This window comes from Tyto alba, unplaced genomic scaffold (assembly GCF_018691265.1).
Source record: "Tyto alba isolate M040663 unplaced genomic scaffold, T.alba_DEE_v4.0 Super-Scaffold_20000042, whole genome shotgun sequence".
In the NCBI taxonomy this organism is placed as follows: domain Eukaryota; kingdom Metazoa; phylum Chordata; class Aves; order Strigiformes; family Tytonidae; genus Tyto; species Tyto alba.
The window spans coordinates 15,172,960-15,198,806 of record NW_024881293.1 but is presented as its reverse complement, the minus strand read 5'-3'; the positions used below and the strand labels follow the sequence as shown (position 1 = coordinate 15,198,806).

The following is a 25,847-nucleotide window of genomic DNA, read 5'->3' as shown; positions in this document are numbered from 1 at the left end:
GGAGGCCGGCGAGCCTGCGCGGCTGTGGGGACACCCAGCACACCCCCAGCCGTGCCATCGCCCGGCCTGGCCACACCGCGCAGGGCCCCACCGTCCCGCCCTGCCTCAGTTTCCCCACCGACGGGGCGGGCTGGGTAACTCCTCTCCAGCCACAGCCCCACAGAAAGCGCCCGCTGTGGGCCGAGGCCAAGGCAATGCTGAGCATCCCCCCACGCCCGCCCCGCAGCGCCCAGCACCCTGCAGCACCCCGGGGGGGGGGGGGGGGGTCCCACCCCAGGCGCAGCCGGTGCCGCTGTCCTGTCCCAGTCCCCCTTAACCAGGGCACGGAGCGACCTTAACAGAGAAAGTGAGAGGCTGCCAGGCCTTATCAGAGAGTATTTACAGCCACTGTGTTCCCAATTAGACAGTCAGGTGACTGCGGCTGCTGGGGACCCAGACGCCGGGGTCAAGGTCGCTGGCGGGGGGGCGGGGGGGTGGTGGCAGAGGGGCAGCCACCTCCCCGGGGACACCCACCGGCTGTGTGGTGGCCAGGGAACCCGCCGGCACAGGGACCCCCCCAATGTGGCACGCCAAGAGGCGCAGGGGACCCCGTGACTGCTGCCGGGGGGGGGGGGTCCTGCTCCCTGCCGTCAGCATGGTCACGATAAGGCTCCCGGGCCAGCATGGGGGTGCTCCCAGTCCAGCCCGGTGGTGTCCCCCCCAGCCCAGCCTGACATTGTACCTCCACACAAACCAGCACGGGGTGCCCCCCAGTCCAGCCCGGCATGCAGCACCCCAGTCACGCCCAGCACCCCGTTCCGATTCAGGCCAGCAGGGTCACGTCTCAGCCCAGCACGACACCCCCGCACCCTGCCCGGCACTCGCCGCCCCATCCTGCACAGGGCACCCCCACCCCAACCCGTTCCCATTCATTCCCATCCCCAGCTCAGCACCCGCTGTTCCCATTCCCAGTGCACCACGGGGAACCAGCAGCATCAGGCCCCGCCGGGCCCCCTCCTGCCCCTGGGTGGGCGACCCACACGCGTGGGCACTGGTGTAAGGCGCCGGCACCACGCACGTGCACACGCCGGGAGATGCAGCCGCCGGGCGGGCAGGTCCTGGATGCACACGTGTGTGCAACCACACACATGCATGCCCGCCCCCCCCCTCACCAAAACGTGACTGCCCGTGCCCCCCCACCCGCGTGGGGTCCCACCTGGGCCCTGGGGGCAGGATCCGGCCCCGGCTATTTGCTGGTGGAGGCTGTGCCCTGCTTCTCCCCAAAGCCACGAGGGCTTGGCAGTCCCCGCCGGCACCCTGCCCCACGACATGCGTCTCCCTGGGGAGCAGGGGGGGGCTGCGTGCCCACCATGCCTCAGTTTCCCCAGTGACACCCAGTATGTCCCACTGCTGGCCGAGCAGGGGCAGAGGAGCCTCCGGCTGCCCATACCCACCGTGATTCGTGGCGCTGGCACCCGCTTTGTTGGGATTGCCGGCGCCGGTGCCCTCTGTGGTGTCACTATCTGTGCCTGGGCCCCTGGCCAGTGCTGGGCAAGCAGCCACCACCCCCACACTCCCCCCGCCGTGGTGTTGATGGGGACAGGCTCACAGGGCTGGGGGGCACAGCTAGGGGACATCACCCAATGCTGCGGGCACGGGCAGGGGGGTTGCTACTGATGTCCTGGTCCCCGCACGCCCAGGCAGGCTGGCCTGGCCACGGTGAGGGCTGCAAGCCCCTCGACCACCCCTCGGGGCTGCACGTCACAGCCCCCCCCCCCGGCTCTGCACCAGCCCGGTGAAACCAAGCCCTGCCTTGGCCCACGGGGATCACACAGCATCTCCCTGGGCTCCTCACCCGTCTCAGGGTGCCAGGGGACGTCGGGGTCTGGGGGGGGACCCCAGCTGCCAGGAGGGTGTCTGTGCCAGCACATCACCAGATGGGGACAGCAAACCTGCCCGGATAAAATAAGATCCCAAGCTACTACGAGCTTCCCCTTCCTGACACGCAGGGAGGTGGCAGGAGCCGGTGGTGAGGACCACAGCTTAGGGACCTAATCCTCTGAGCCTGGAAACCACCATCTGCCCTGCCCGCTGTGCCTCAGTTTCCCCCTTTCATCGAGGCTTTGAGAGTGGGTCCGGCCCTCCCTCCTTGCTCTCCCAGTGGGTCTGTGGGACCCCCGGGCAGGCGAAGGGCAGGGGAGCAGCATCCCCACAAGGAGCTGCTGGGGTTTGTCCCCTCCCCGGCCGGCCTCGGCCACTCCTGTCCCCGTGAGGGGCTGGGACTGTAGCCCACGGCAGACTGGCACTGCTGGACCGCTCCCAGCTCCAGCCCTCGGCGGACGCGCCGGGAACAGGCTGTCCCTTCCCTGCCCACGCCGCCCACCTGCTCCTCACCGGCACAGTCACGGCAGGCAGGCGTGGGATGTGGGGTTAACCCCCGCCAAGACACCCCCCCCCCGGGAATGCCCGGAGGCAGGAGCATCCTCAGGGACCGCTCGTCTCCTCTCCCCCCGGGCACGCACCTCCCGGGACAGGCAGGATCTGTCCCAGCTGGGGGAGAGGGGCTGCGTGGGCAGGGGGCCGGGCACCCAGTTTGGAGAGAGGGGAACACCGGGCTCCTCTTTGCAGGATCTGCGAGGGGAAACGTGTCCCTGAGTGGTGTCCCCATGCTGGAGCCGGGGATGGAACGGACATCAGTGGGGATGGGAACGCTGGAACAACCCCCCCCCCGAAGGAACCAGCTCTGGTGGGGACCCACCCTGGCTCTGCCCCCCCGGCAGCCGAGCACCCACCTCTCTCGCGGACGAAGTAAGCCAGGTAGAGGTCGAGCTCCTTGACGGAGACGCTGATGTGGTGGGGCTGGACGCAGAGGATGGGGTTGGTGCACTGGCCCGACTTGACCAGGCGCTCGCCGTCGGTGCTCTCCAGCGGGATCCCTTTGAAGAGGATGACCATGACCAGGTCCAGCCGCCAGACCTTGTCCGCCTGGCGCAGGCAGTCGATGCGGCGCATCTTCCCCTTCTGGTCGGGGTTGGAGAGGACGCAGCACGAGGGCTTCTTGCCCGTGATGGAGAGCACGAAGTCCTCGCGGCACTCGGGCCGGATGTCCTTGCGCAGCTTGGCCAGGAGGCGCGAGGCCCATTTCTGCTTCACCTCCGGCTTCTCGCTCAGCAGCTCATCCTTCACCGCCCTCTCCTCGTCCTTCGTCATCCTCTTCTCGTGCTTCTTGAAGTACTTGCGCTTGCGGGCCTGCAGGTTGAACCAGGTGTAGGCGAAGGCCCGGACGTGGGGGAGCAGCGCCTCGATGAAGGGGTGGAACTCATCCTGTGGGAGCAGAGGGACAGGCGGTCACTCCTGGCCGAGCCCCCCCCCCCCCCCTCCCCACCAACCTGTGACGGCTGGGGACCCCGCGGCGACCTGCTGGGGACACCCCCTCCGGGTGGCATCCTGCCACGACCAGGAGGAAGAGCTGCGCCAGAGGCACGTTGCCCACTGGGGACACGGCACCCCTCCCCATGCCCCGGGATCCCCCCCATCCCAGCCGCCCCCCATAAGCCTCACCGGCTGCAATTCTCCCAGACCAGTAACCTGCCGGGGGTGTCCAGGGCACACCAGAGTCGGGGGTGTCACTTGCGCAAGTCACGCCGCCTCGGCAGCTCCCGGACCCTCTCCCCCTCGCACCCACGCGTGCCAGGGGCTGCTCCCCACCCCCGCAGAAACCCCGCCTGACACCGCACCCGCCGGAGCCGCCGTGCCGGTGCCAGGCACTGCCACACCACAGCACCCACGGGGGGGGGCTCCCCCAAACCCCCAGCATCCCGGGTGCTCCTGCATGGGCTGCGGGTGCCTTGGACCTCCCTACTCCCTCCGGACAGCGGGAAACTCCCCCAGTTTGCCCCAGTTGCGGCCAGCCCAGCAGCTGGCGCCCGGCCCGGCGCACAAGGCATGCTCTGACTGCCTTTTTCCATTTGGCGAGCGCTGCTGGACGAGTCCAGCCCCAAAAGAAAACAAGGAAAACGCATCTCCCTCCACGGCCCCTCCTTCCCACATCCCTTTTTTTTTTTTTTTTTTCCCTCAGTTTGGAAAATCAGTGTTTCCTGGCTTGGGGGGTGGCCACAACCCTGCCGTGGGACGGAAAGGTGTCGGGAGCCGTCCCAGCAGGGAGTGGCATGGCTTGGAAAAGTGCAGGGAGAGGGCCAAGCATCCCCGTGCATGGCCAGGGTGGCAACAAGCTGGTCCCCGTGGGCAGGATTTGGCCCTCAGGGTCCCTCAGGGCGGGTGACGATGTGGAGGAGGAAGGAGCCCAGCTCGGTGCTCGAGTCCCACCGCGGGCTGCCGGGGCCAGGCACGGGGTGGCTAGTGGCAGCTGCTGCCACCGTGCCGCAGCCCCAGTTCACAGGGTCGTGCCCGGGTTTGGGTCACCCTCCCGGTGGGGAGGGTGCCAAGGGCAGGCGCTGCACCGGGGAGGGACCCACGAGGCGGCCGCGGGCAGGAGCCGGGAAAGCCCCGGCAGCGGGATGGGGCGAGCGGCTCCGGAGACGGCGGCTGCCCCCCTCGTCCCAGGGCAGCGATGCCACTCCCGGCTGAATCAGACCTGTCCCAGAGTGACCCTGCTCGGAGGGAACAGTGTCCCCTGAACCAGGCTCGAGCAGGGACCGGCCCCATACGGACCCCGCTAGGTCCTGCTTGGCCCCAGGTCCAGCACAGACCCCACGAACCCCAAACCAGCCCCTATGAAACCCCGAACCTGCTCCCCCAGCACAGACCCCACGAACCCCAAACCAGCCCCTATGAAACCCCGAACCTGCTCCCCCAGCACAGACCCCACGAACCCCAAACCAGCCCCTACGAAACCCCGAACCTGCTCCCCCAGCACAGACCCCACGAACCCCAAACCAGCCTCTACGAAACCCCGAACCTGCTCCCCCAGCACAGACCCCACGAACCCCAAACCAGCCTCTACGAAACCCCGAACCTGCTCCCCCAGCACAGACCCCACGAACCCCAAACCAGCCCCTACGAAACCCCAAACGTGCTCCCCCAGCACAACCCCTGCTAAGATCCAGCACAGGTCCTCCCGTACAGCCCCTGGTGTCCCCTGGACCAGTGTCCCCTGCACAGATCCCACTGTGACCTGGCACAGACATCTCGGCACAGACTCTACCGTCCCCTGAACCTGGCACAGACCCCAATAACCACCAGCCAGCCCCACTAAGCCCCTAAAAGTGCCTCCAAGCACAGACCCAGTTATTTGCCAGCACAGACCCGTCACCCCTGGCACACACCCCTGTGGTCCCCAGGAGCTGACAGCCCCTGATCCAGACCCAGCTTCACCAGAGCTGTGACCCCGCAGGTGTCCCCCCGTTCTCCACAAGGGACAGGGGGACCCCACCTTTGCTGGGGAACCCATCCCATCCGCGGGGACCCAACCCCGCTGAGGGACCCATCCTGACCCCGGGGACTCGTCCTGCCAGGGGAACCCGTCCCTGCCTGGGGGACCTGTCCCTGTGGCTGCTCCCGGGGCGGCTGCGGCCCCATGCAGCCGCAGGGTCTGGTTCCCTCCCCAGCAGCAGCCGCTAATTCAGTGCAGCTGGGCAAGGGCTGGGCATGTGTCTTAAATCAGGGAAGAAGGTCAAAGAAAAGTAAGACAGGAGCCGAAAAAAGCAGCAGCAAGTTCCAAAAACAATACTTGGCCGGGGCGGTGGGCGGCTGATCTTCCTTGGTGGCCGGTTATTCAGACGAGCCCTACAAATTGCTGCCATCCCCGGGGCCCCGCCACCCTCCCCAGGCAGCCGGCGGCAGAGCTTGGCCACAGGGCTTGCGGGGGGCTGGGGGGGGGACGGGACACACCACGCCATTGTCCCTGTCCGTGCCCTCCTGCTGGGCAGTGCCACCCTGGGCACTGCTGCAGGGCAGTCAGGCAAGAAACAGGTTATCCCTTTTGGGACAGGCAGCACCCTTGGGTGCTGCTCGCCCTCACTGCGTGGGCCAGGGGGACGCTCAGTGCCCGCTTGCTGTGGGCTTTGCTCTCCCCCCCCCCCCCCCAGTGCCGAGGGTGTTCAGATCCCACCCGGACCCACGACTGGGACCCCTCCCCAAACCCGCTGTGTGCAGAAGCCCCTACAGCCCTCGGTGCCCCCCAAGCCATCGTGCCCCCCCCCCCACACACACACCCGGGGATTACGAGAGCTTCACCGAAAGCCAATCAGCCCCTCGCCAACTTTCCCTCCCGCTCAGCTTATCCGGCGCCGATGCCGCGCAGAGTTAAGCCGCTTTAGTGGGGCCAGGCGAGGGCAGCCGGGGGGCACCGGGACGGCCAGTCGGGGTGGGACGGCTGCAGCTGGGTGCCCAGGGGACGAGCTGAAGGGCTCGGGGAGGGTGCCTGTGCCCCGCAGCCCCACTGCGCTGCTGGCACCGTGCGGCTGGTGAGCCCCTCAGCCGGGCCCACCGCCCCGGCGTGGCTCCGGCCAGCTTCACACCCAGCTCCGCTTCGGAAAGCAAAGGCAGGGATGTGCCTCCCGTCTGTCCCCGGCCCCCATCCCTGCCGGCCTCGCTACCCCAGCCGGCAGCTCCGAGCGCCAGCGAAGGGCTGGTTAAGTGTTTCTCCTGCTGTTTTTCCTTCATGGGGCTGGGAAGCAGAGACGTGCTGCAATACCCCAGACAAGGCTGCTCCCGGGGCATTTCCGGATGGGAATCTGGCAGCAGAGCCTGTGCTTGGGCCTCATCCAGCCCGGGCTTGTAAAGCCCCGCGACCCGGGGAGGAGCATGCCTGCGTCAGGGTGCTGCCGGCCCCAGCACAGGGCCCCCCCTCGCGCCCCCCGCTTCCAGGGACTGGTGGAGCGCTGGCTTTCCACCCCAGGTGCTGCGAGGGGAAACCGAGGCATGGGTCAAGCCCGGCTCTGTCCCGGTGCGAGTCCCGCCATGGAGTGGGGCGGGGAAGGAGCGATATTCTGCGTGGAGCCTGGCACGCTGTGCCAGGATTAACTCCCCCCGGCAAGCGTGGGTTTTAGCAGCGCCAGGGAGCTGGCGGCGGGGGGGGGCACAGCCGAGGCGCTGCCTCTCCCGGTGCTCCTGCCCGTCCCCTGCGCCGTCTGCTCGGGCGCGGGGAGTGCCTTCCACCCTGGGGACAGCGGGGGATGCTCTGTGCCACACAGGGGTGCAGCACCAGGCACGGGCACCGTGGCATGGGCTGGCCAGGCCTCGGAGCGTCCCCCATTCCAGCGCCTTGTCCAAACAGGTTGGGCTCGGCGAAACGGCCTGAATTTTCCGATGAAAATAATACGTGTCCTCAGGAAATTCCCGAGCAGTTTTCGGGGGGCGGGGGGTGGGGGGAGTGGAGAAGGAGGAGGAGTGGGACAGGAGTAACCTCAGCAGCTGGTGCTGCTCCCCACCGGCACGGCCCCGGCCCCCAGGGAGGAGCAGGATGCCATCCCCAGTGCCGGCAGCGGGCGATGCGGGGCGACCTCGCCGCATCCCAGCCCTGCAGGGACCACACAGAGTTTATTTTATGAAAGGACGCTCAGCCTCCCCGCCAGCCAGCCACACACCTCCAAACTGCTGCCGGCTCCCACGGCCGCCGCTCCTGCCAGGTCCCACTCCCCGCGGCCGCGCGAGCCCGGGCAGGGGCTGGCAAGTTTGGCACTGGGCACTGAGCCACGGGAAGCCTTGGCGTGGCGGTGGGGGGGACGCAGCTAGAGAGATTGAGGTAATCCTGAAAATCCCGAAATCCCAGTACCCGAAAGGGGCACAGCGGGGACTCGGCTCCTCGCCCCAGCCTCAGTTTCCCCTTGCTGGAGCCCGCAGGTGTCCTCAGCACGGACAAAACGCTCTCACGCAGCCCCAGCAAAGCCTCTGGTAGCAGCTTCTTAACTGTTCGCTGAAGCGGCTCTCGGCAATAAGTTAACCTGGTAATGAGACCTGTTGCCGAGACAGATGCAAATGATTGGGAAGTGCTCATTAGAGGGGATGGAAGGAGGCACTTAGGCCCTGAAAAGCACCCAGCCCTTCCCGGGGCCAGCCCTGCACCATATTAGAGCCCATTTTACAATAATTGCTCCAGAGGAGGAAATCTATTTGGATTCATCATAAAGTATTTATTAACAAGAGCTTATTCATAATTTTTGCTGCTCGCCCGCATGGCGCGGCCAGGCTTCCCGGCCGGCTCAGCAAGTCCTAACGAGGTTTCCCCAACTCGAGAGCGGCACCGCCACGCTGGGGGGGTTGGAAACCGAGGCACGGCGCGCAGGGGGCAGCGGGAGGGGGCACGGCGGCAGCCGAAGCTCCCGGGAGAGCATCCGGGGATGGTACGAGCTGTGCCCGCGCGCACCCGGCCCCGCGCCGGAGCTGCCCGTGGGGCAGAACAGGCCGTCCCGGTGACCGTCCCCTCCAGCTCCCGGCAGCTGAGCCAGGGTGGGGACGACCCAGCGCCGCGCTTGCAAAACCCCTTCCTGCAGCCTGTGCTACACAGAGCCCCGGTGCCCGGGGCAGCGCCGGCGCGGGTGGAGGTGAAGGCAGGACACGGTGCAACCCCCCACAGCTCCTCTCTCCAGACCCCAGTGGTTTTTCCCTTTTTTTTTTTTTTTTTTTTTTTTTCCTCCCAGAGCCAACAGCATCCTCCAGCCCACATCTGTGCACAGCTCAAGGCTGCAGATGGGCTGGACCGTACCCACAGCGCGTTCCGGCTGCGGCCACGCTGTCGGGAGGGTCGGCGAGGATGGATGCAAGGCCAGAAAGGGGCTCCCGTCCTTCATCCACTGCCTGATGCTCAGCCCCGCTCCGGATCAGACCAGGAGGCAGCGGATGGACCCTGTGCTCACCACATTAGCCCCGCGCCCCTCACCGAGCTGCCCCGGGCTCCCCGTGCCCGGCGCTGCCCCAAACCGCCCCGCTGGGTCCTGCGAGCCATTTGGGAGCCATCTGGGAGCAGGCAGGTCCCCGCAGCCCCGCGGGTGCCGCGAGCACCCCGTGCCGGGCCGGTGCCCACCTGCCTGCACCGACACGCCGGGGCGGAAGGCGATGCCGGCGCTCGCCCTCGCGGGCGGTGCGGCTGTGAGCGGGAGCACGGGGAGCGCGCCGGGGCCGCCGCCGCGGGTCACGGGAGGCCGCAGCAGGCAGCGAACCTGCCAGCTGCTTTGGAAAACAGCAGGAAGAAAAGCAGCTCTCTTTGCAGCCCCGGGCTCAGGTGCCAGCGCCGCCTGGGCCCGCGCCAGCCAGCACAGCCCTCCCCGGGGAGGCGGCACCGCTGGCAGCCGGGGGTGGCCCGGGTGGGCTGAAGCCGGAGGCGGGGGCTTCTACATGCCCCGACTCTGTGCCCGTCACCCCGCCTCTGGTCTGCCTGCCCGCACCCTCCCCTCTTGTTGGTCCCTGTTTTCGCTAGGTACACCCCAAACTGGGGAGCGGCGTGCCCAGGGTGCGGGGAAGGGGTAGGGATGCGCCGGGGACGGTGCCCAGCAGCGGCACGGCCAGCGGCACCGGCGGGCGGAGGAGCCGGGAGGCAGCTGGGGAGGGAGACCTGGCGGTGGGAGCGCCCGGGGCCACTCGCTGCCTTCCCGCAGGCTCCCGCAGGTCCCCCAGGTGCCTCAGTTTCCCCAGGTGCCGTCTCTGCCTGGCCCCCTCAGGGTGCAGGAGCCGACGGCTCAGCTGCTTCCCTGGGGTGACCCCGCCTGCCCTCTGGGTGCAGCGCTGCCTTTCCAAAGATTGGGAAACTGAGGCACGGCACCCGCCAGGCCAGCCTGCAGGAGAGGCAGGATGCGACGGCGGCTGCTGGGGTCCGGGAAGAGCCCCGCAAGCGGCTGAGGGGGAGCGCGGTGGGGACCCGGCCCACGGCCAAGGAGACGTCCCCCCGCCCCGGGAAGCATCCCGTGGCCGGCAGCGCTGGGGCCACGTGGCTTCCCAGCTGAAACCCCCCTGGGGCTCCAAGGAAGGGAAATGTTTTATGGAACTGGAAAAAAAAAAAAGCTTTGCCAACAGGCCCCAGCGCTGCCAGCTCCTCCGCCCGGCCCTGCGTCAACGCGGGGCCCCGGGGGTGGCCCGCTCCCCCCAGCCCCGCTCCTGGCACATGGCGGGGACCGTGGCTACGGGGGTGGCAGGGCTGGAGCGGTGCCCGAGACCCAGCGGTTTGCCCACCCCAGACCCCTGGGTCCCAGCCTGGGAGCCTGCCGGGACGTGACACAGGGATGGTGGCAGCTCGGAACCCCAGGAGCACAGAGGGAAACTGAGGCAGGAGACGCCACGGGGCTGGCAGCACCACGCTCGCCCCGGGGAGGGCAGGCAGCCGGCAGCCCTGGCTCAGCAACACTCCCCCCCCCCCGGAACGGAGGAAGCCGGGACCCAGCAGGGTCTCCCCAGTCCCCTCCGGGCTCTGCCCGGGGCTCTGAGCCCAGCTTTAGCCCCTGACGCAGGAGGGTTTATTTCCCTCCCAACATATTTTTAGCCCTGCCTGCTCCGTCCTGGTCTTTCCAAGGGGGGATTAATTCACCTCCCCATCATGCACCATTAAAGGGGTGGGGGGTGCAAAGAGGGGTCCGCAACTCCCTGCTGGGGGTGCCCGCTGGGGGCGGGGATGGTACCGGGGGTGTCTCTGCATGACGGGGAGCCCCGCGATGGGCTCACCCTGCTGCAAATCCAATCCCTGATGGGCTGGAGCAAGTCACCGGTTAAAAATAGCCCCGGCCTTTTGCCGAGGAGCCGGCGACCTTGTGGGAGGATCGGCCGCCCCCGGGGCCCAGGCGGTGAAGAGTTCACGGCCCCCCCCCCGCAGCCCTGTCACCTTTGCTGCGCCACAGACCTGCCAGCAGTTCGGCCTCTGCTCCCGCGTCCCACGGGCTCCCCAGGGGTTGGGAACACCGTGCCAAAGACCCTCCACCTAGGGATGGGGAAACTGAGGCACGGGGCGGTGACAGGCTCTCCGGGAGAGCAAAGGGAGGTGAGGGCATCCCTAAAGGGTCAGCACTGCCCCGAGCGTAGCTGGATCCTGCACCCCGAGCGCTGAAGGATGAGATTGCTTTAACAGGGGGGGGGAAGTTTCATCTGCTTTCGGCAGCTTAGCAGAGCCTTCCTGGGGAGATTCAAAGGCTGAGCCCGGCCGGGTCCTATTTCGGGAGGGTTTTGGACGCCTCCCAAGCGGCAGGAGCGGGGGCCAGCCCATACAAAGGGACTCTGTTTCAGGACACTGGGCTCCGGCGGTGCCCGGCGCGGAGGCCTGTGGCTGTGGCCGGACCCTTGTCCCCCCCCCCCCCGTGTGACAAGTCGGCACCCAGGGTTGGGGCAGGGGGCCAGCGCCCCTCTCCCATGCTGGGTGCTGTTCCCCACCTGGAGGTAAACTGAGGCACAGGGTGGGACTGTCGCTGCCTCCTGGGCCGCCGCTGTAACCGCTAAGTGACACCACCATACCGTGGAGATGGCTGTGCCAGCCTGCCTCGTGATGCAGAGTCCAGCAGCCACCCGCCCTGGGCTACTTGCCCAGGCTGGCCCTGAGCCATCCCCCAGGGGAGTCCAAGGTCCCTGAGCAGGGCTGGGTGCTCCAGGAGCCAATACCCCAGCCAGCAGAGCAGAAGGAAACCCCCCCCCCCCCGCCCCCCAAGCTGGATCCTGCCAGCTCGATGCCACAATGGGGTGCACCAGGGTGCCAGGGGGGTGCAGTGCTGCCAGCACCGCTGGCCCTGGGACTGGGGGGACCCCCACGCCACTTCAACTCCCCTCCACTGCCTGCCCCACGCCCTGGGGGACTTCAGAAACCCCCAAGGTTTGGGGGGAGGGGGGGGGGAGCCACGGCGCCGTTACCAGCCCGCGCACTCTTGCATGCTCCCTGCTGCACGTGGAGCCGCAAGCACCCGCTTGTGCACCCACGGGTGCCAGGCACAGAACCCCCGGGGATGGGGGCCAGTGGGGCGGGCAGGGTCCTCACCACGGTGGCACTGGGTGAGCTCTGGCCGGCTCCTGGCCCCGTCCTCGCACAGGACAGCGGCACCAACCAGTTCACCACCACGAGGCGAGGAGGCTGGTGAGCACGTCCCGGTTCCCTCCGGCGGTACCTCAGGATGCGATGCAGTCATCGCTAATGCATCTGGACTCATTTACAGGGATGAGAAAATGTTTCCAGGTTTCCCACAAAGTCCCATTAAGATCCCAGTCCCACTCTATTTTTAGTGCCCTCATCAACAATGCCTTCCCCAGACACCCCGGCACTCCAGGGCCCCAGGGGGCTGGGGGGAGCACCCTGGGCACCCAGACCAGGTGGCTGGAGGGGGGGGGGGGGGGGGGGCCGAACCCTGGCCCCGCGCTCCCCGACCCAGCAGTTTTGCACCCATGGGTGCACCCTGGGGGTGGGGATGCTCCAGCCTGGCTTTCCCTTGAGAGCAGCCGAGGAAGGAAAACCGGTGGGAAACACGAGCGAAAGCAGCGCGTCCCTGCAGGTCGCAGTCACCTGGTGATGGCCGGTGCCCGGCCCTGCCCACCCGGCCCCCACCACCAGCGCCTCCCCCCCCCCCTCCACGGGGCAGTGGGTGTCCACGGGGCTCCCGGTGGAGCAGGCGAGGGTGTGCACAGATCCTGCCCTCGGCCCTGCGCCCTCCCGGGCTATCTATAGCCATGACCTCAGCGGGAGCCAGGGCAGGCGCCCGGCCGCGCATCCTCCCTTCTTGGCAGGGCTGCAGCCACAGCCCCTACCCGGTAAAGAGCTGCCGCCAAGCCGGGGCTTTTATCCCATACATTCGCTAATCCGATGGGATTTGGTGTCAGGGGCTGCCCGTGGGCGGCTCGCAAAGGCCGTTTCCACGGGGGGGGGGGGGGGGCTCAGCCAAGCGAGGGAGAACGCCAGCCGGCGAGGGCAGCCGGCGGCGCTGGGTGTCACCGTGTTAGGTGACAGGGTCCGACCCCGGGGGCTGGATGAGAGGGGGACACGGGTGACCCGGCTCCGAGGAGGTCGAGCGGGGGGGACGTCCCCACGTGCGCAGGGGTGACCTGAGGACACCCCGCAGCTGCGCCCCGCAGGCAGTGGGGTCGCAGCCTCCCGCAGAGCCGCGGGGGGGGGGGGGGCGCGGGGAGGGACCCGCTTGCTCTCCGCCGGCTGCCCCGGGGGAAGTGGGGAAGGGGTGGCCCAGAGGAGGGGAATTTCCCCGGCTTTTTTCTCCAACAAACTCCTTGGCTTGTGCAATTAGAGAAATTTGTTTAACAAACTCCCGGGGGAGCGGAGCGGGAAGGTGGGGTGGCGCGCAGCCAGGGGTGCTGCTCGCACAGGCCCGCTCCCTCCCCGCCCGCGCCTTTGATCAGCAGCGCTTTGCTGGGGCAGAGGAGCGGTTCCCTGCAGCCGGGCAGAGCCCTGCTGCGCCGCGGGAAGTGCCTCGGCCCCCGGGGAGGTGCTGCCCATGGCAGCCCCCCACCCCCAGCCCCGGCCATGCGCCCCCTCCACCAGCACGTTGCAGCCCCCTCCACCAGCACGTTGCAGCCCCCTCCGCTCGCTGACCACCACCCCCCCCCCCATCCCACCGCCCTCGCTGGGGCAGCGTGGCCCCGGCACCCCACCGTCACGCATGACCCCCAACCTCCCGGGCCACACGTGCACGCACACGCATGTGCCCCGGCGCGCCCGCGCGCGCGGCATCAGCTGGCGAGCAGGCGCAGGCTCTGGGCACGCGCTCGCGCTCGCTCCCGGTCTCAGGCGATGCCATTTCCATCAAAAACCCTTTACTCTGCACTTTTCGCCAGCGCCGCTTCATTGGTATTCACGCCGCGCCGCTCGCCTGTCCTGGCGCACAGGTTACTAAAGGAGATTTTGCAGCGCAGCGTGGCGGGGGTCACATTACAGCCCGCGCTGTCTCGCTTTCCTCAATCGCCGGGCAGGAGCCAGAGGATGGCGGGAGGGGGGGGTGCAGGATCTGGCCCATCCCAGCTCTCGCCAAGCGACCGTGGGATGAAGCAGCCTCGTCGCCCGCTGCACCGGGGCGCGGCGGGCAGGCAGCGGGGAGCTTTGCGGCAAACAGCGTGATGGGTGGCTCCCCGGGGAGAGCTGGCAGGTCACCGGCGCTCTCCATCCTCCCCGGCAGCCCACCGTGCCTGCCGCAAGGTGGGAGCAGCCGGCAAAGGGGGGGCCTGAGCAGAGCGGGGCACGCGCTTGCCACCGCCACCACCCTTGTCGCCGGTGCCCACGCGCCCTGGGTGGCATCCCCCATGTCCCCAGCAGGACCGTGCCCCCAGGATGGCGATTCGGGGCGGGGAGGGAGCAGTGGCGCCTCTCGTTTCGGGGCTGGTTCGGGGAAAGGGGAAACGTCTGGGTGGAAAATCAACATTTCTCTCTCTGGGTTTTTTTTTTTCTTTCCTTTGAAAGCAAAAATATTTCTTGGTTTTTCGTGATCAGAAACATGTTGGGGGTTTTTTTTGGACAACAGCCGGTCAAATACCGTTTCCCCGCGAAGGGAATGCAGGGGCCCTTTGCAAGGAGAGCAAAAGCCTTCTTTCTAAAAAACAAGATAAAACCCCCCAGTTTTTTAAAAAAATCCACCTGACCGTGGACCCGAACAAACTCCTGGGGAAGCGGGGGCAGCGGGAGGGCCGGATCCCGGCATTCCCATGCCAGGCAGAGCTGCCTAAGGGTGCTGTGGCCCCTCCTGGAATGGCGGCTGGGAGGGCGATGCCCGCGGCGGGCAGCCCGAAGCCTGGACCTGGGGATTTTGCCCAAAATGCTGATTAGAGCTGGCTGCTGGCCGGGGAAGGGAGGATTAATGCGCTTTTAAAGCAGCGGCGAGTTAACCGAGAAATCAATCCTTGGCAGGGGCTGGCCTGCGGGTCCCCCGGCGCGTGAGCACTGCCGCACCTGGGCCGCGGGATCCTTTCCCAGCTCCTCTCCAGGACTTGGGAAGCGCCGGGCTTTGGCGGCCAGCGCCGGGCGTTGGGGCCCGGCCAAGCTGGCACAGCGTGGCGCGGCCACGGGGGATGCCTGCCCAGGGCCGACGTGACGGATGGCGAGCCCAGCCGCCCGCCCGGGTGGGAGCCAGGCCCCAGGATGCCCGTGGGGACCCCGTGCATCCCCACCCTGCAACTGGCACATCCTGGGGGTCCGTGTCCCCTCCCCGAGGGTGACACCCTCTCAGGGTGCCCAGCTGTCAGGCTCGCGCCTGGGCCCATTTGGTGCATCCAAAGCCTCCAAAGGTGCTTCGGTACCCAACACCCACGAGGGTTTGGCACTGGGTGCCTCTGCCCCGCTGTGGAGCTGTGCCCCCTCTCGGGCTCAGCCCCACCAGCAGCGCCCAGACAACCCGTGGGGACACTAGTGGTGCTGCCCCGTGGCGTGGGCCCGGCAGGGCTGAGCACCCATCGATGCCCTGGCCGCTCCCCCATCGCCTTCACCACCCTGCCCCGACCTGCCCGGCACACCCCGAGGTGCCGCAGGAGAAATCCCCGCCCTGCAGGTCCCCGAGGAGCACATCGCATCCCCGCCACCCCGAAGCCCACCCTGCACCCCCCAGCTGGGGCGCAGGGACTGGGGAAGGGGGGGGGGGAAGCATGGTTCCCCCCCCCCCCCAGCCCCCTCCCGCGAGCGCTCGGCCCCCTCGGCGGTGCTCGGTGCCATCCTTGCGCAGGAAGAGCCACAGCATGGCCGGGGGCGGCAGGCAGCGAGCCAGACTCGCAGGGAGATATTTTACCTCCCCCCCAGCCCTCCCTCTTCCCCTCCAGCAAGGGACCCTGGGGACGCTCCCCCACCGCTGCCGCCGTCCCCGTCTCTGCCACTCGGGGCTTGGCTTGTCCCTAGGACAGGTGCAGCCACACCGGGGGTGTCAGGGGTGGGCGAGGGGCACCCTCGGGCTGCGGGGAAGCGTCCAGGGTCCAGGCACGGGGAAGGCTGGCGCAGGCAGCACCGGGCAAGGAAATACTGGCAAGCAGGCAGGGCAAGCTGTCCCTGTCCTCAGGGCCATCCTCGGCCAGCCGCGGAGAGCCCTGCCTCCATCACCCCCGAAGGCAAGGGACCCTGCCCCCCCGCTTTCCTTCTGGGTGCCAAACCCACCTCCAGGCTCTCCCCACCACGTGCAGCCCCGGCCCAGGATGAATCTCTCGCTGCCACCGTGGCAGTTTTCCCCCAGGGCTCCCCGGCTCTGCTCTGGGGGCTGCCTGGGGCTCCCGGGGGAGCCGCCTTTCACACTCTTCGCTGTGCTTCGCCGAGGGGAGCGCAGCCGGCTCGGCTGGCCCCCAGCACGGCTCCTCTGCCCACCCAGCCTCGCCACGCCGGCGCTGGCGCTGCCCCGTCCGCAGCGGTCATGCCGCAGCCACCCCTGCAAGAGGGGAGAGACCACCGGGTCGGAACAGGCGCAGGCTACGGCTCCCAGCATCCAACCCCAGCCCGCCCGGGCTCGGCGGAATAAAAGAAGCACCGAAAGGGAGTTATCCCCCGCTCGCTTCAAGATAGCCGGGCAGCGAGCTGGGCCCTGGCAGCTGGGCTTTGTTCAGCGAGCTGCAAAAGCGCGCGCACGCTTGCAGCGCTGGGCACGCGGTGGGTTCACTCCCTGCCCCGGAATGGAGGGAAGCGCGGGCAGGGGCAGAGCTGCCCGGGAAGGTGAATTATTGGCGGGTGCCTCGGCGCGCTGGAGGAGGGCGGCTGATTTACCGTGTGAGGCCCGAGCCGAGTTCAAGGTGATGCGGTGGAGAGTGGCGCAGCGCGAGCGCCGGCCACCCAGCCGCTCGGCTCTCACCCGACGGCATCTCTCACGCAGCAGGCCTCATCCTGCCCGCCACCCCGCACGCCCCTCCCAGCCCTCCGATCTGCCTTCACAAACCGCACTTAAAACAGCATCTATTTTTTTCCCCAGGTCGGGATTTAAGATCAGATCGGGCAGAAGCAGCGGGGTCCTCAGCAGCGCTGCCGGCGCAAGCGGCAGGGCAAGGCTGGCCGGGGCAGGCGGGCACGGCGCGGCGGGCGCCTCGCGGGGAAAGCGAGGATCTCCCGAAGGTTACATTTAAAGAACGGCCTCATTGTTTTTCCCAAACAATACTCAGCAGATGGGAGAATTGAAAGTGTGTTGCAACCTTCCCTCTCTCCCCCCGCCGTGCCCGGCTTGCTGCTCCCATCCTTTGGCAGCTGATCTGAGCTCCCGGTTGGAAACCAGTTCGCTGGAGCTACTGGTGGAGGGGGCGAGCACCACCGCTCCCCTCCCTCGCCGAAAAGCCATGGCGCTTTTGGGAAGGAGTCTTGCCAAAGGATGCCTCGCTGAAACGTGCCCGGCAGGCAGCTCCCCACTACGGCCGCGTGCCCGAGCCCGCGGTGGCAGCCGGGTGACGTGCAGAACCAACCGGCAGCGGCCGGGGCGAGGCGAGATGCCCGCTCAGCACCTGGGAGACGCGGCTGCGACGGGGCCACGTGGCCGCGATGCTTCCTGCAGCCCGGCTCCGTCCCTCGGGCACCGCGGCATGCCCGCTTCCCCGGGCGCTGACGGGGTTCGCCGGTACGGAGCTCCGTGCCGGGCCAGCGGGGCCGGGCTGCTCGCCGGTGCCCCCGGGATCGGCTGCGGCACACGCCGGGGTTCACGCCTGGCTGCCGGCCGGGCAACGCGGGCGCATCACCTCTGCACCGAACCCAGCCCCCAAGGAGGCATCTGAGCAAAGCGGTGGGAGCCAGATGTCCCGCCAAGGTCTGGCCAGAGACCCTCTCCCAGGCCCCAGCAGAGCTGTTGGGGACTGGGAGACGGTGTCAGCAACGCCCCGGTGGGACACGTGGCTCTCTCACCGCTCTGGCTGCCTTTGAGGCCGGCTCCCACCTCACCTCGCTCCCAGCCTGCGGGTACCTACGGGTATCAGAGCGCGCCGGGGCGACTGCCAGGTGCCAGAGACAAGCCAGAGGTTTGCAGGAGAATCACTGGTCATAAAATCCGTACATCAGATTTTACGGCAGCATCCCAAACCCGTTCCCCACCAACCCTACTGCAGATGCGGGGGCTGGGGATAACTGATGGGGCTCGGGAAACACCACCAGTTCCTCGGCAGCGGCTCCCGATGGACACACGGGCAGGGCCAGGGGTGGTTGCTTTAGCGCTGGGGTTATTTCGGAGTCCCAGCAGCCAGAGCCCCCCCCCCCCCGCTTCCCCGCGGGCAGGGCGAGGCCTCGTCCGTGGCGGCGGTGCCGGTGCCGCTTCCCTGCTAATCCCGGCAGTTCCCTCTTGACTTCCCGGCCTGTCCCCGAGGGGGGACAGGGGTGAGCCAGGGGAGCGGGGGGAAGTCCCCAAGCAGGGACAGGGAGCGGAGGAGGGCACAAAGTCACCCTCCTCGCCTGACAGGAACCTCGGCCAAGGCCCTGGCCAGGAGCGTGTCATGGACGATGCCTTTGCCAGGGCTATTTTGGTGCCGCTGGGCTGCCAAGCCCCAGCTTGGACCAGCTCCGGCCGGGCAGGGCGGCTGCCTGAGCGGTAGCCGGGGTCCGAGTGGCCGTGCGGGGCCCGAGGGGCTGGTGGTGGCGGTAGCGGGGGGGGAAGATGCACGAAGGCAGAGGCAGGGCGGCTCCCGCGCACGTTCCAATGTATCCACATCACCATCCGCAGCTCCCGAGCCCAGGCGAGCCTCCCCACTGCGCGGGTGGGATGGGAACGGCTGGGCTGGCGGCGGGGGGAGCGGCGGGGGGCCAGATCCGGTAGGTGCAGACGACGTCTGATCCCATCCGAGCTGGGCTGGATGGGAGCTGAGGCTACGCCGGGGCAAGTGGGGGGAAACCGGAGCCTTCCCCGCGCAAAGGCGGCAGGGTGGAGGCTGGGATCCGCAGAAGGAAAAACCAGCTCCCCCCCACTGGCTGGGCCGAGCGCTGGGAACAGCCCGGGTCTGTGAGCAGAACAGCTTCTGCCAGCCCCGGGCCGGCCAGCCAGCGACCGCACGGCTTCCCACATCAGACCAGCGCTGTTAGCTGGCAACAACAGGCTCGGCCAACCCAGCGTCAGCTGGAGGCTGGGATGGTAGGGAGATGGTGGGACCCCCGGGAAGGATGGAGCTGGGGTGGGAGAGGAGGGGTGGAAAGGGGGAGAAAAGAAAAAAGAAAGAAAAGAAAAAGAAAGAAAAGAAAAAGAAGAAGAAAAAGAAAAAAAGAAAAAGAAAAAGAAAAAGAAAAAAAAGAAAAAGAAAAAGAAAAGAAAAAGAAAAAGAAAAAGAAAAAGAAAAAGAAAAAGAAAAAGAAAAAGAAAAAGAAAAAGAAAAAGAAAAAGAAAAAGATAAAAAGAAAAGAGAAAGAAAAGAAAGAAAAGAAAAGAAAAGAAAAGAAAAGAAAAGAAAAGAAAAGAAAAGAAAAGAAAAGAAAAGAAAAGAAAAGAAAAGAAAGAAAAGAAAAGAAAAGAAAAGAAAAGAAAAGAAAAGAAAGAAAAGAAAAGAAAAGAAAAGAAAAGAAAAGAAAAGAAAAGAAAAGAAAAGAAAAGAAAAGAAAAGGAGAAGAAGAAAAAAGGAAAGGAAAGAAAAGGGAAAAGGGAAAGGAAAGGGAAAAGGGAAAGGAAAGAAAAGGGAAAAGGGAAAGGAGAAAGGAAAGGGAAAAGGGAAAGAAAAGGAAAGGGAAAAGGGAAATAAAATAGAAAAAAAATAGAAAAAAAAAAAAGAATGAGAAAAGAGTAAGAAAATAGGAAAAAAAAAAAAAAAGAACAAGAGAATTGAAAAGAAAAAAAAAGACAAATTGAGGTGTGACCCTTGCCAAGCCAACCGCGCGAGAGGCAGCCCCATCCCCAGGGTCACCCGTGCTGCCCACCCCTGCCCGTGCCCGGGTCAGTGCCCGTGTCTGCGCCGGCACCGCCACCGGCCTCACGCGCCGCTCGGCACCTGGCAGAGCCGCCGGGGGAGGCCGGGCCCCGCGCTGCCCCTCCGGCACCACGCAGGTGCCACGGTGCGGCCAGGGGACCCCCCCGAGCCCCCTGGCGCCAGCCAAGGCCGAGCTGCTGCCGTGGGGCCGGATCCTGCCCGCAGCTCCGGCCGAGGGCCGAGGTTGGGCAGGAGAATCCCCGGCGCGGGCAGGTTGGGGGTCCAGCAGCAGCCCCCTCCCCAAGCAGAGCAGAGCCCTCGCCGGGGTGCGGCACGAGGCTGAATTTGGAGCAGGCAGCGGCTGCCAGCAGGGAAGAGGTTACGAGCTGGGGGGGGGGGGGAAGGTTCCTGCTCAATAATTAAATAAATATCAGCGATCAATAAGGACGGAGCAAAGGCAGAGCCGCAGAAGTCATGGCACGGGCGAGGCGGGGGGGGGGGTGGCTCCCGAAGTCTCCCCCCCCCCCCACGGCTGTACCGGCGGTGGGGGGACACTTTGGGGACAGCCCCCTTGCCCGCACCGCGGGCCTTGGCATGGCCACCCCACCGCGTGCCATCGGGCCACGTCGGCGTGGCCTGGAGTGACACCGGCGTCCCCACGCGCACAGCTCGGGGCTGCCCCTCGACACCCCTACCCACGGACACCCCTACACCGCCCCTCGGCCCGGAGACCGGGGGGGTCGGGGGTGGCTGCCCCCCCACATCCTGCCAGGCACGACCCCCGCCGCCCTCTTGCCCGCCAGCGCGGCATCGTGCAGACGGTTGCAAATTGCCCCAAACTCGTAAGATTTTGAAGTAAAAGCTTGTGCCCCCCCCCCACACACACCTCCTTGTACCCCACCATGTGCAGCCAAGCTGGGGGGGGGGGGGGGGGAAGGAAAAAGTTTCATGCTACGCAAGAGGCGGCGCGGTTGAGGCCAAACCCGCAGTGCCAAAACCCCCCCCAGCCTCCCCGAACCCAACCAGGGACCCCCCGCACCCCACCATGTCCCCCCACAGCCCCAAAGCCGGTGGCTTCCCCGCACCACCCACCTCCAGGCACAGAAAAAAAAAAAAAAACCAAACCCAAACCACAACGCAACCTTCCCCCCCCCGCCCCAAGTGAAAGCGGAGGCAGAAAAACCCCCAAAAGCACCAGAAACACCCAAAAAAAAAACTAAAAAAGAGGGGGGGGGGGGAAGAAGCAAGAGGGAAACGCGGCTCCTTAGAGCAGCCCTGCACCGGCCCCAACCCGCCCTTTCCCTGTTATGATTATTTTTATCGAGGGGGGGGGGGGTTTGATTTTTCTCTCCCTTTTTTTTTTTTTTTTTTCCTTTTTTTTTTTTTTTTTTTCCACTGCAACTGTAAAAGTCTGTTGCGGCGAAGGGGTCAAATTGGGGGGACGCGGGGGGGGCCGGTTACCTGGGTCAGGCAGAGAGGAGACGAATACATCCCGAGCCGTGCTGGGAAAGTGGCTAATTGCAGGGCTGAGACTCGAGGCGTAAAAGTTACTGAGTCATTTCGGAGGCTGGAGCAGTCCGGGCGTTTTTTCTCTCTCTCTCCTCCGGAGCGGCTCTGCGGGGCCCGGGGGGGGGCGGCCGGGCAGGGGGGGGCGGCCCCGCGGGAGGGGGGGCCGAGGAGGAAATAAAAAGGGTCCAACTTCCACCCTCCCAAAAAAAAAAGAAAAATAAAAAGCAAAATTTCACCCCCTGGAAAATGAAGCGCTTAATTTTTGTTGTTGTTATTTGTTGGGGGGGGGGGGGGGGCGTTTTAAAAAGGCAAAAGGCTCATCTTCTTGTCGGGGGGGGGGTCGGGGGGGTCCGCACCCAGCCTGAAGGCAGGGGCGGCGGGCAGCGGGGAAGTTAGAGGGGAAGCGGCTCCATCCGAGACACGGGCAGCGGAGAGAGGGTGAAAAGAAAGAATGAGAAAATGAAAAAAAAAAAAAAAAAAAAAAAAAAGGAAAAAAAAAAAAAAAAAGGAGCGAGGAATGAAGTGACGTTATGAAAAAAGCCCATCCCAAAATATTACATCCCATTTAAAGATGTAGGAACCCCCTTTGGCTCGCAGGGCCGAGGCGCTGCGGGGCAGGGGCGAGCGGGGGAGGGACGGGACGGCCCCCCCGGGGGGGGGCGAGTCCCCCCGTGCCCCGACGGCGCAGCCCGGGCCGGGCAACGCGGGCAGCGCCGGGCGAGCTCGCCCATTTTTTTGTTGTTTTGTGGTGTTTTGTTTTTTTTTTTTTGTTTTTTTTTTTTTTGAATAAACAGAGCCAATACAGCGAGGGGAGAGGAAAAAGAAAAAAAAAAAAAAAAAAAAAACCGCTGCAGATTCATGTGCAACTTCTGGGCAGCAGCCCCGAGAGACGGTGTCCCGGCGTGGGGGGGGGGGGGGGGGGACGCCCCTCGCACCCCACTCCCCAGCCCCGGTAACGGGCGGGGGCCGCCCCGCCAGCCCCGCGCTCCCTCCCGCCGCATCCCCGCTCAGCCCGCGGAGAGACGCTTATTTTTCCGCCCTCTTCCCCCCCTCCCCTTCTTTAACGACCGGCAGCATCTCAACGCTCTTCCCCGGTGCTGCGGGGGGGGGGGGGGGGAGCCACGGGCAGCCCCGCGTCCCCCCCGCCCCGAGCGCACAAAGAGAGAAAGAAAAAAAGCGGAGCCCTGCGCCCGGCAAACTCTAAACCGCAAGTTCTCACTACAGAAACACCACCGCCACCAACCAATTCTGCAGGCTTTAATAAAACCTAATTAGAGAGCGAGCGAGGGCGAGAGCCACGTACAGAAAAACAAAGGGAATCCCCGGCTCCTAATTGTGAAAGTGAGTTTCAGCCCTGCAGGATGGCGGGCGGCAGCCTCCCGAGGTTGGCGATTTATTTAGCCCCGCTCTCACCTCCCTTCAGACACGCATATTTTTTTTTTTTTAGTTTTTTTTTTTTGCCTTTTTTTTTTTTTTTTTTTTTTTTAATTGCTCCCTGCAGTGACCTGAAATGCAGGCAGGGACCGCTGCCCGGCGGGGGCGGGCGGGCGCTGCGGGGCCGCTCCCGGCTGCGGGGCCGCGGCTCCAGCTTCTCCCCGACGAAGAAAAAGGCTTTTTGTTGTTGTTGTTGTTTTTCTCTTTTTTTTTTTTTTTTTCTCTTTTCTCCACCGCTCTACCAGGGAAGGCACCCTGCCAGCCCCTCTCTCCGCACAACTGATTTTTACTCTCAACTTTTACCGGCCCCCCCCCCCCGGACCATCACCACCCGGGGGGTTGGGTTGGGGTTTATCCCCCACGCTGCATTAAAACCAGCCCCAGCGGCATCCCCGCACCCGCGGGATGCAGCGGCTCTGCGGCGGTACCAGCCCCGTTCCACGCAAACTTCACCGGCCCGGCTCGCCCCCCCAGTGGGGACTCGGGGTGGGGGTGGGTGGGGGGGAGCCCCGGCGCCGCGTTTCCCCCCCCGTGGCCTTGCAGGAGGGCGCAGCAGGAAAAACCCAGCACGGCTGGGACGGGGGAATGTTTTTATGCTTACACCGAGGATGGTGATTTTTTTTTAATTTTTTTTTTTTTTTTTTTTTTGCGTTGCCCCCCCCCCCCCCGGCTGCGGGCAGGGCGGCCCCGCGCAGCGCAGCGCGGACCGGAGCGCGACCCTCCCGGGCGTCACTTCCAAGTTCAAGTCGGTGCGGCTGGCAGCCTCTCCGCCCCTTTTTTTAGCGGCCATTTTCAGCTCCATCCAGCCCTCCGCGGGCTGCGGAGGCCCCCCCCGCGCCGCGACCTCCCCGCCGGGCGGCTCCCGCCTCCGCCCCCCCCCCCCCCCGCCCCCCTTTATACCGCGGGGAGGGGTGGGCAGGGGGAGGAGAGACGGCGGCAACTTCCCTCCGCCACCCCGGCACCCCCCTCCCCTCCCGCCCCCGCGCCCCCCCCCCCCCCCCAACCCCGGGCACCCTATTAAACTCCGCTGCCGGCAGCACCCCGGCCCCGCCGCCCCCCTCCCCAGCAGCCAACTTTTTGCTCGTGGGTGCACACGCAAACACAAGCACACGGGTGGGGGAGGGCGGGGGGGGGGGGAGGGAGGGAGGGAGAAGAGGAAAGTAGAAGAGAAAATGAAAGTGTCATGGGACCTACCATAGCCAAGTGCAATTAACGGGCTTCCAAGTTGCTGCGAAAAGCAAAGCAAACAGGGTGGTTGTTTTTTTTTTTTTGGTATTTTGTTCTAAAACGTGTGTTTTCCACCGAGCCGAAGGAGGAGGAAAAAAAAAAAAAAAAAAAAAAAAAAAAAAAAAAAAAAAAGGCAGCGTCGCCGCCCCCCAAATAATGAAAAAATTAAAAACCCCCCCAAGAAGAATAAAATCCCGCCCCACCGGCAACGGGAAAGTGTCCTCGGCGGGCGGTCACCCTCGCCCCGGCCCCGGCTCGCTGCCCGGGGCCATGCTCCGGCCTCAGCGCCGCGGGGGCCGGGCCGGGCCGGGCTCCGCGCCGCGGGACAGGGGCCGGGCCCGCGGCCGCCGGCGGCGAGTTCCGGGGCGGCGGCGGGAGGCGTCGGCGGCGGCGGCGGCGGCGGAGCGGCGGGAGCGCGGCGGGGCCCGCGCCCAGCCCGGCCTCATGCGCCGCGGGGGTGGCGGGGGGGGGGGGATGGGGACTGGGGGTAGAGGGGGGGCGATGGTTATTTTTGGAAGGCAAGGGAGAGAGAGAGAGAAAAAAAAAAAAAAAAAAATCAAATTTCTCTCTCTCTCTTTTTTTTTTTTTTTTTTTTTTTTAAATTAAAAAAATTAAAAAAAAACGGGGAGAGGGCCGGCGGAGGGCCGGGCTGCGCCTATGGAAAAGCAAAGCTGGCATGCCCCCCGCCCCCCCCCAGCGAAGCCCAACTCCGGCCGGGCACGGCTCCTCCTCGCAGCCCGCAGCGCCCCGGCCCCATCGCCGCCTCCTCCTCCTCCTCCTCCTTCCTCCTCCGCCTCCTCCTCCTCTGCCTCCTCCCCTCGCCCGGGGCACCGGCGGCGCTGCGGAGGGGACGCTCCCGGTGCGGGGGCGGGGAGGGAGGAGGAGGCGGAGGAGGCGGAGGAGGAGGAGGAGGAGGCGGAAGGCTCCGGCCCCGCTCGCCCGCCCGGCAGCGCGACGGCGGCCCCCGGATCGTGCTGGTGGGTGGCGGGGGCTGCGGCGCGGCCCCCCCGGGCCCGGCTGGCTGCGGAGGGAGGCGCGGGGCCGCCCCCCGGCCCTGCCCGGCGCGGGGGGGGGGGGGGGAGGAGGAGGAGGAGGGAGGGATGGATGGATGGATGGATGGAGGGAGGGAGGGATGGAGGGAGGGGGGGGGGGGGGGGGATGGATGGAGGGAGGGGGGGGGCGCGGCCCCGGTGCGGAGCTACCGCAGAGCGGGGAGGAGCCGCGGGCAGCGCCGGGCCCGGCCGCCCGCCCCTGCCCCGGGGTGCAGCCCCCGCCCCCCGGGCATCCCCCGCTCCCCCCTCTCCCCCCCCATCCCCGGGCCCGCGCCGCGGAGCCCCGCGGACCCCCCCCCTCCCTACCTCACGCACGCCCTCATCTCCACGGACGCGCACCCCCCCACCCCACCCCCCCCCCATTCTGGGGACGTTCCCCCGCTAACCCCGTCCCCGGCCTGCAGACACCCCCATCCCCGCCCCACGGACACCCCCCATCCGCGTCCCCTGGTCACCCCCCCTCTCCCACCTCCCCCACGGGTTCCGGGCCCCTCCAGAGCATCCTTCATCCCTGCCCCCCCCCATCCCTGTCCCCCCTATTCCCCTTGTGCCCCCTCAGCACCCTCACCCCCCGCCCCCCACTCCCCGTGCCCCCCCCCAGCACCCCTTTCCCGCCCCCGGGTTCCCCCCTCTGCCCCCCCGGTGCCTCTCTTAAAGCCACAGGCCCCTTCGCGGCACCCCCAGCACTGGGGGGGGGGGGTGCTGGGGGTTTGCCCCCCCTGGCTCCCCGGTCACACTGGCAAAGTTGGCAGCGACCTGGGAGCTGGGTTTGGTCCCGGAGAGGAGGAGGGTGCTTCGGGGAGAGCGTTTCCCTTCATTTCTATCGACCCCTTTTGTGTCTGGACCTGTATTTTTAACCCTTGTTATCGAGTAATCCTTTAAGCTTTTAATCCTTTCAAATAACCATATTTTTCTATAGGAAGGCGACAAAAATTAGATTTTTTTTTTTTCCTGTTTATT

At 66.1% G+C, this 25,847-nt stretch overlaps 1 protein-coding gene across 4 annotated transcripts in view; it reads right to left on the bottom strand.

Moving 5' to 3' along the window:
• Positions 1–24,175, bottom strand: part of NFIC (nuclear factor I C) — a 43,473-nt gene extending 19,298 nt beyond the window's left edge. For 2 of the 4 annotated variants that reach the window (XM_042795067.1, XM_042795069.1), the window contains exons 1-2: positions 21,127–21,883; positions 2,772–3,303 (exon numbers count right to left, since the gene is read on the bottom strand). In XM_042795067.1, coding sequence (XP_042651001.1) covers positions 2,772–3,303; positions 21,127–21,156 — 562 coding nt within the window. In that variant the 5' untranslated portion in view covers positions 21,157–21,883. Of the gene's footprint in view, positions 1–2,771; positions 3,304–21,126; positions 21,885–23,802 lie in introns of those variants that run through there. The other 2 variants (XM_042795068.1, XM_042795070.1) reach the window with 2 other exon arrangements.
• Positions 24,176–25,847: the final 1,672 nt, after the last annotated feature.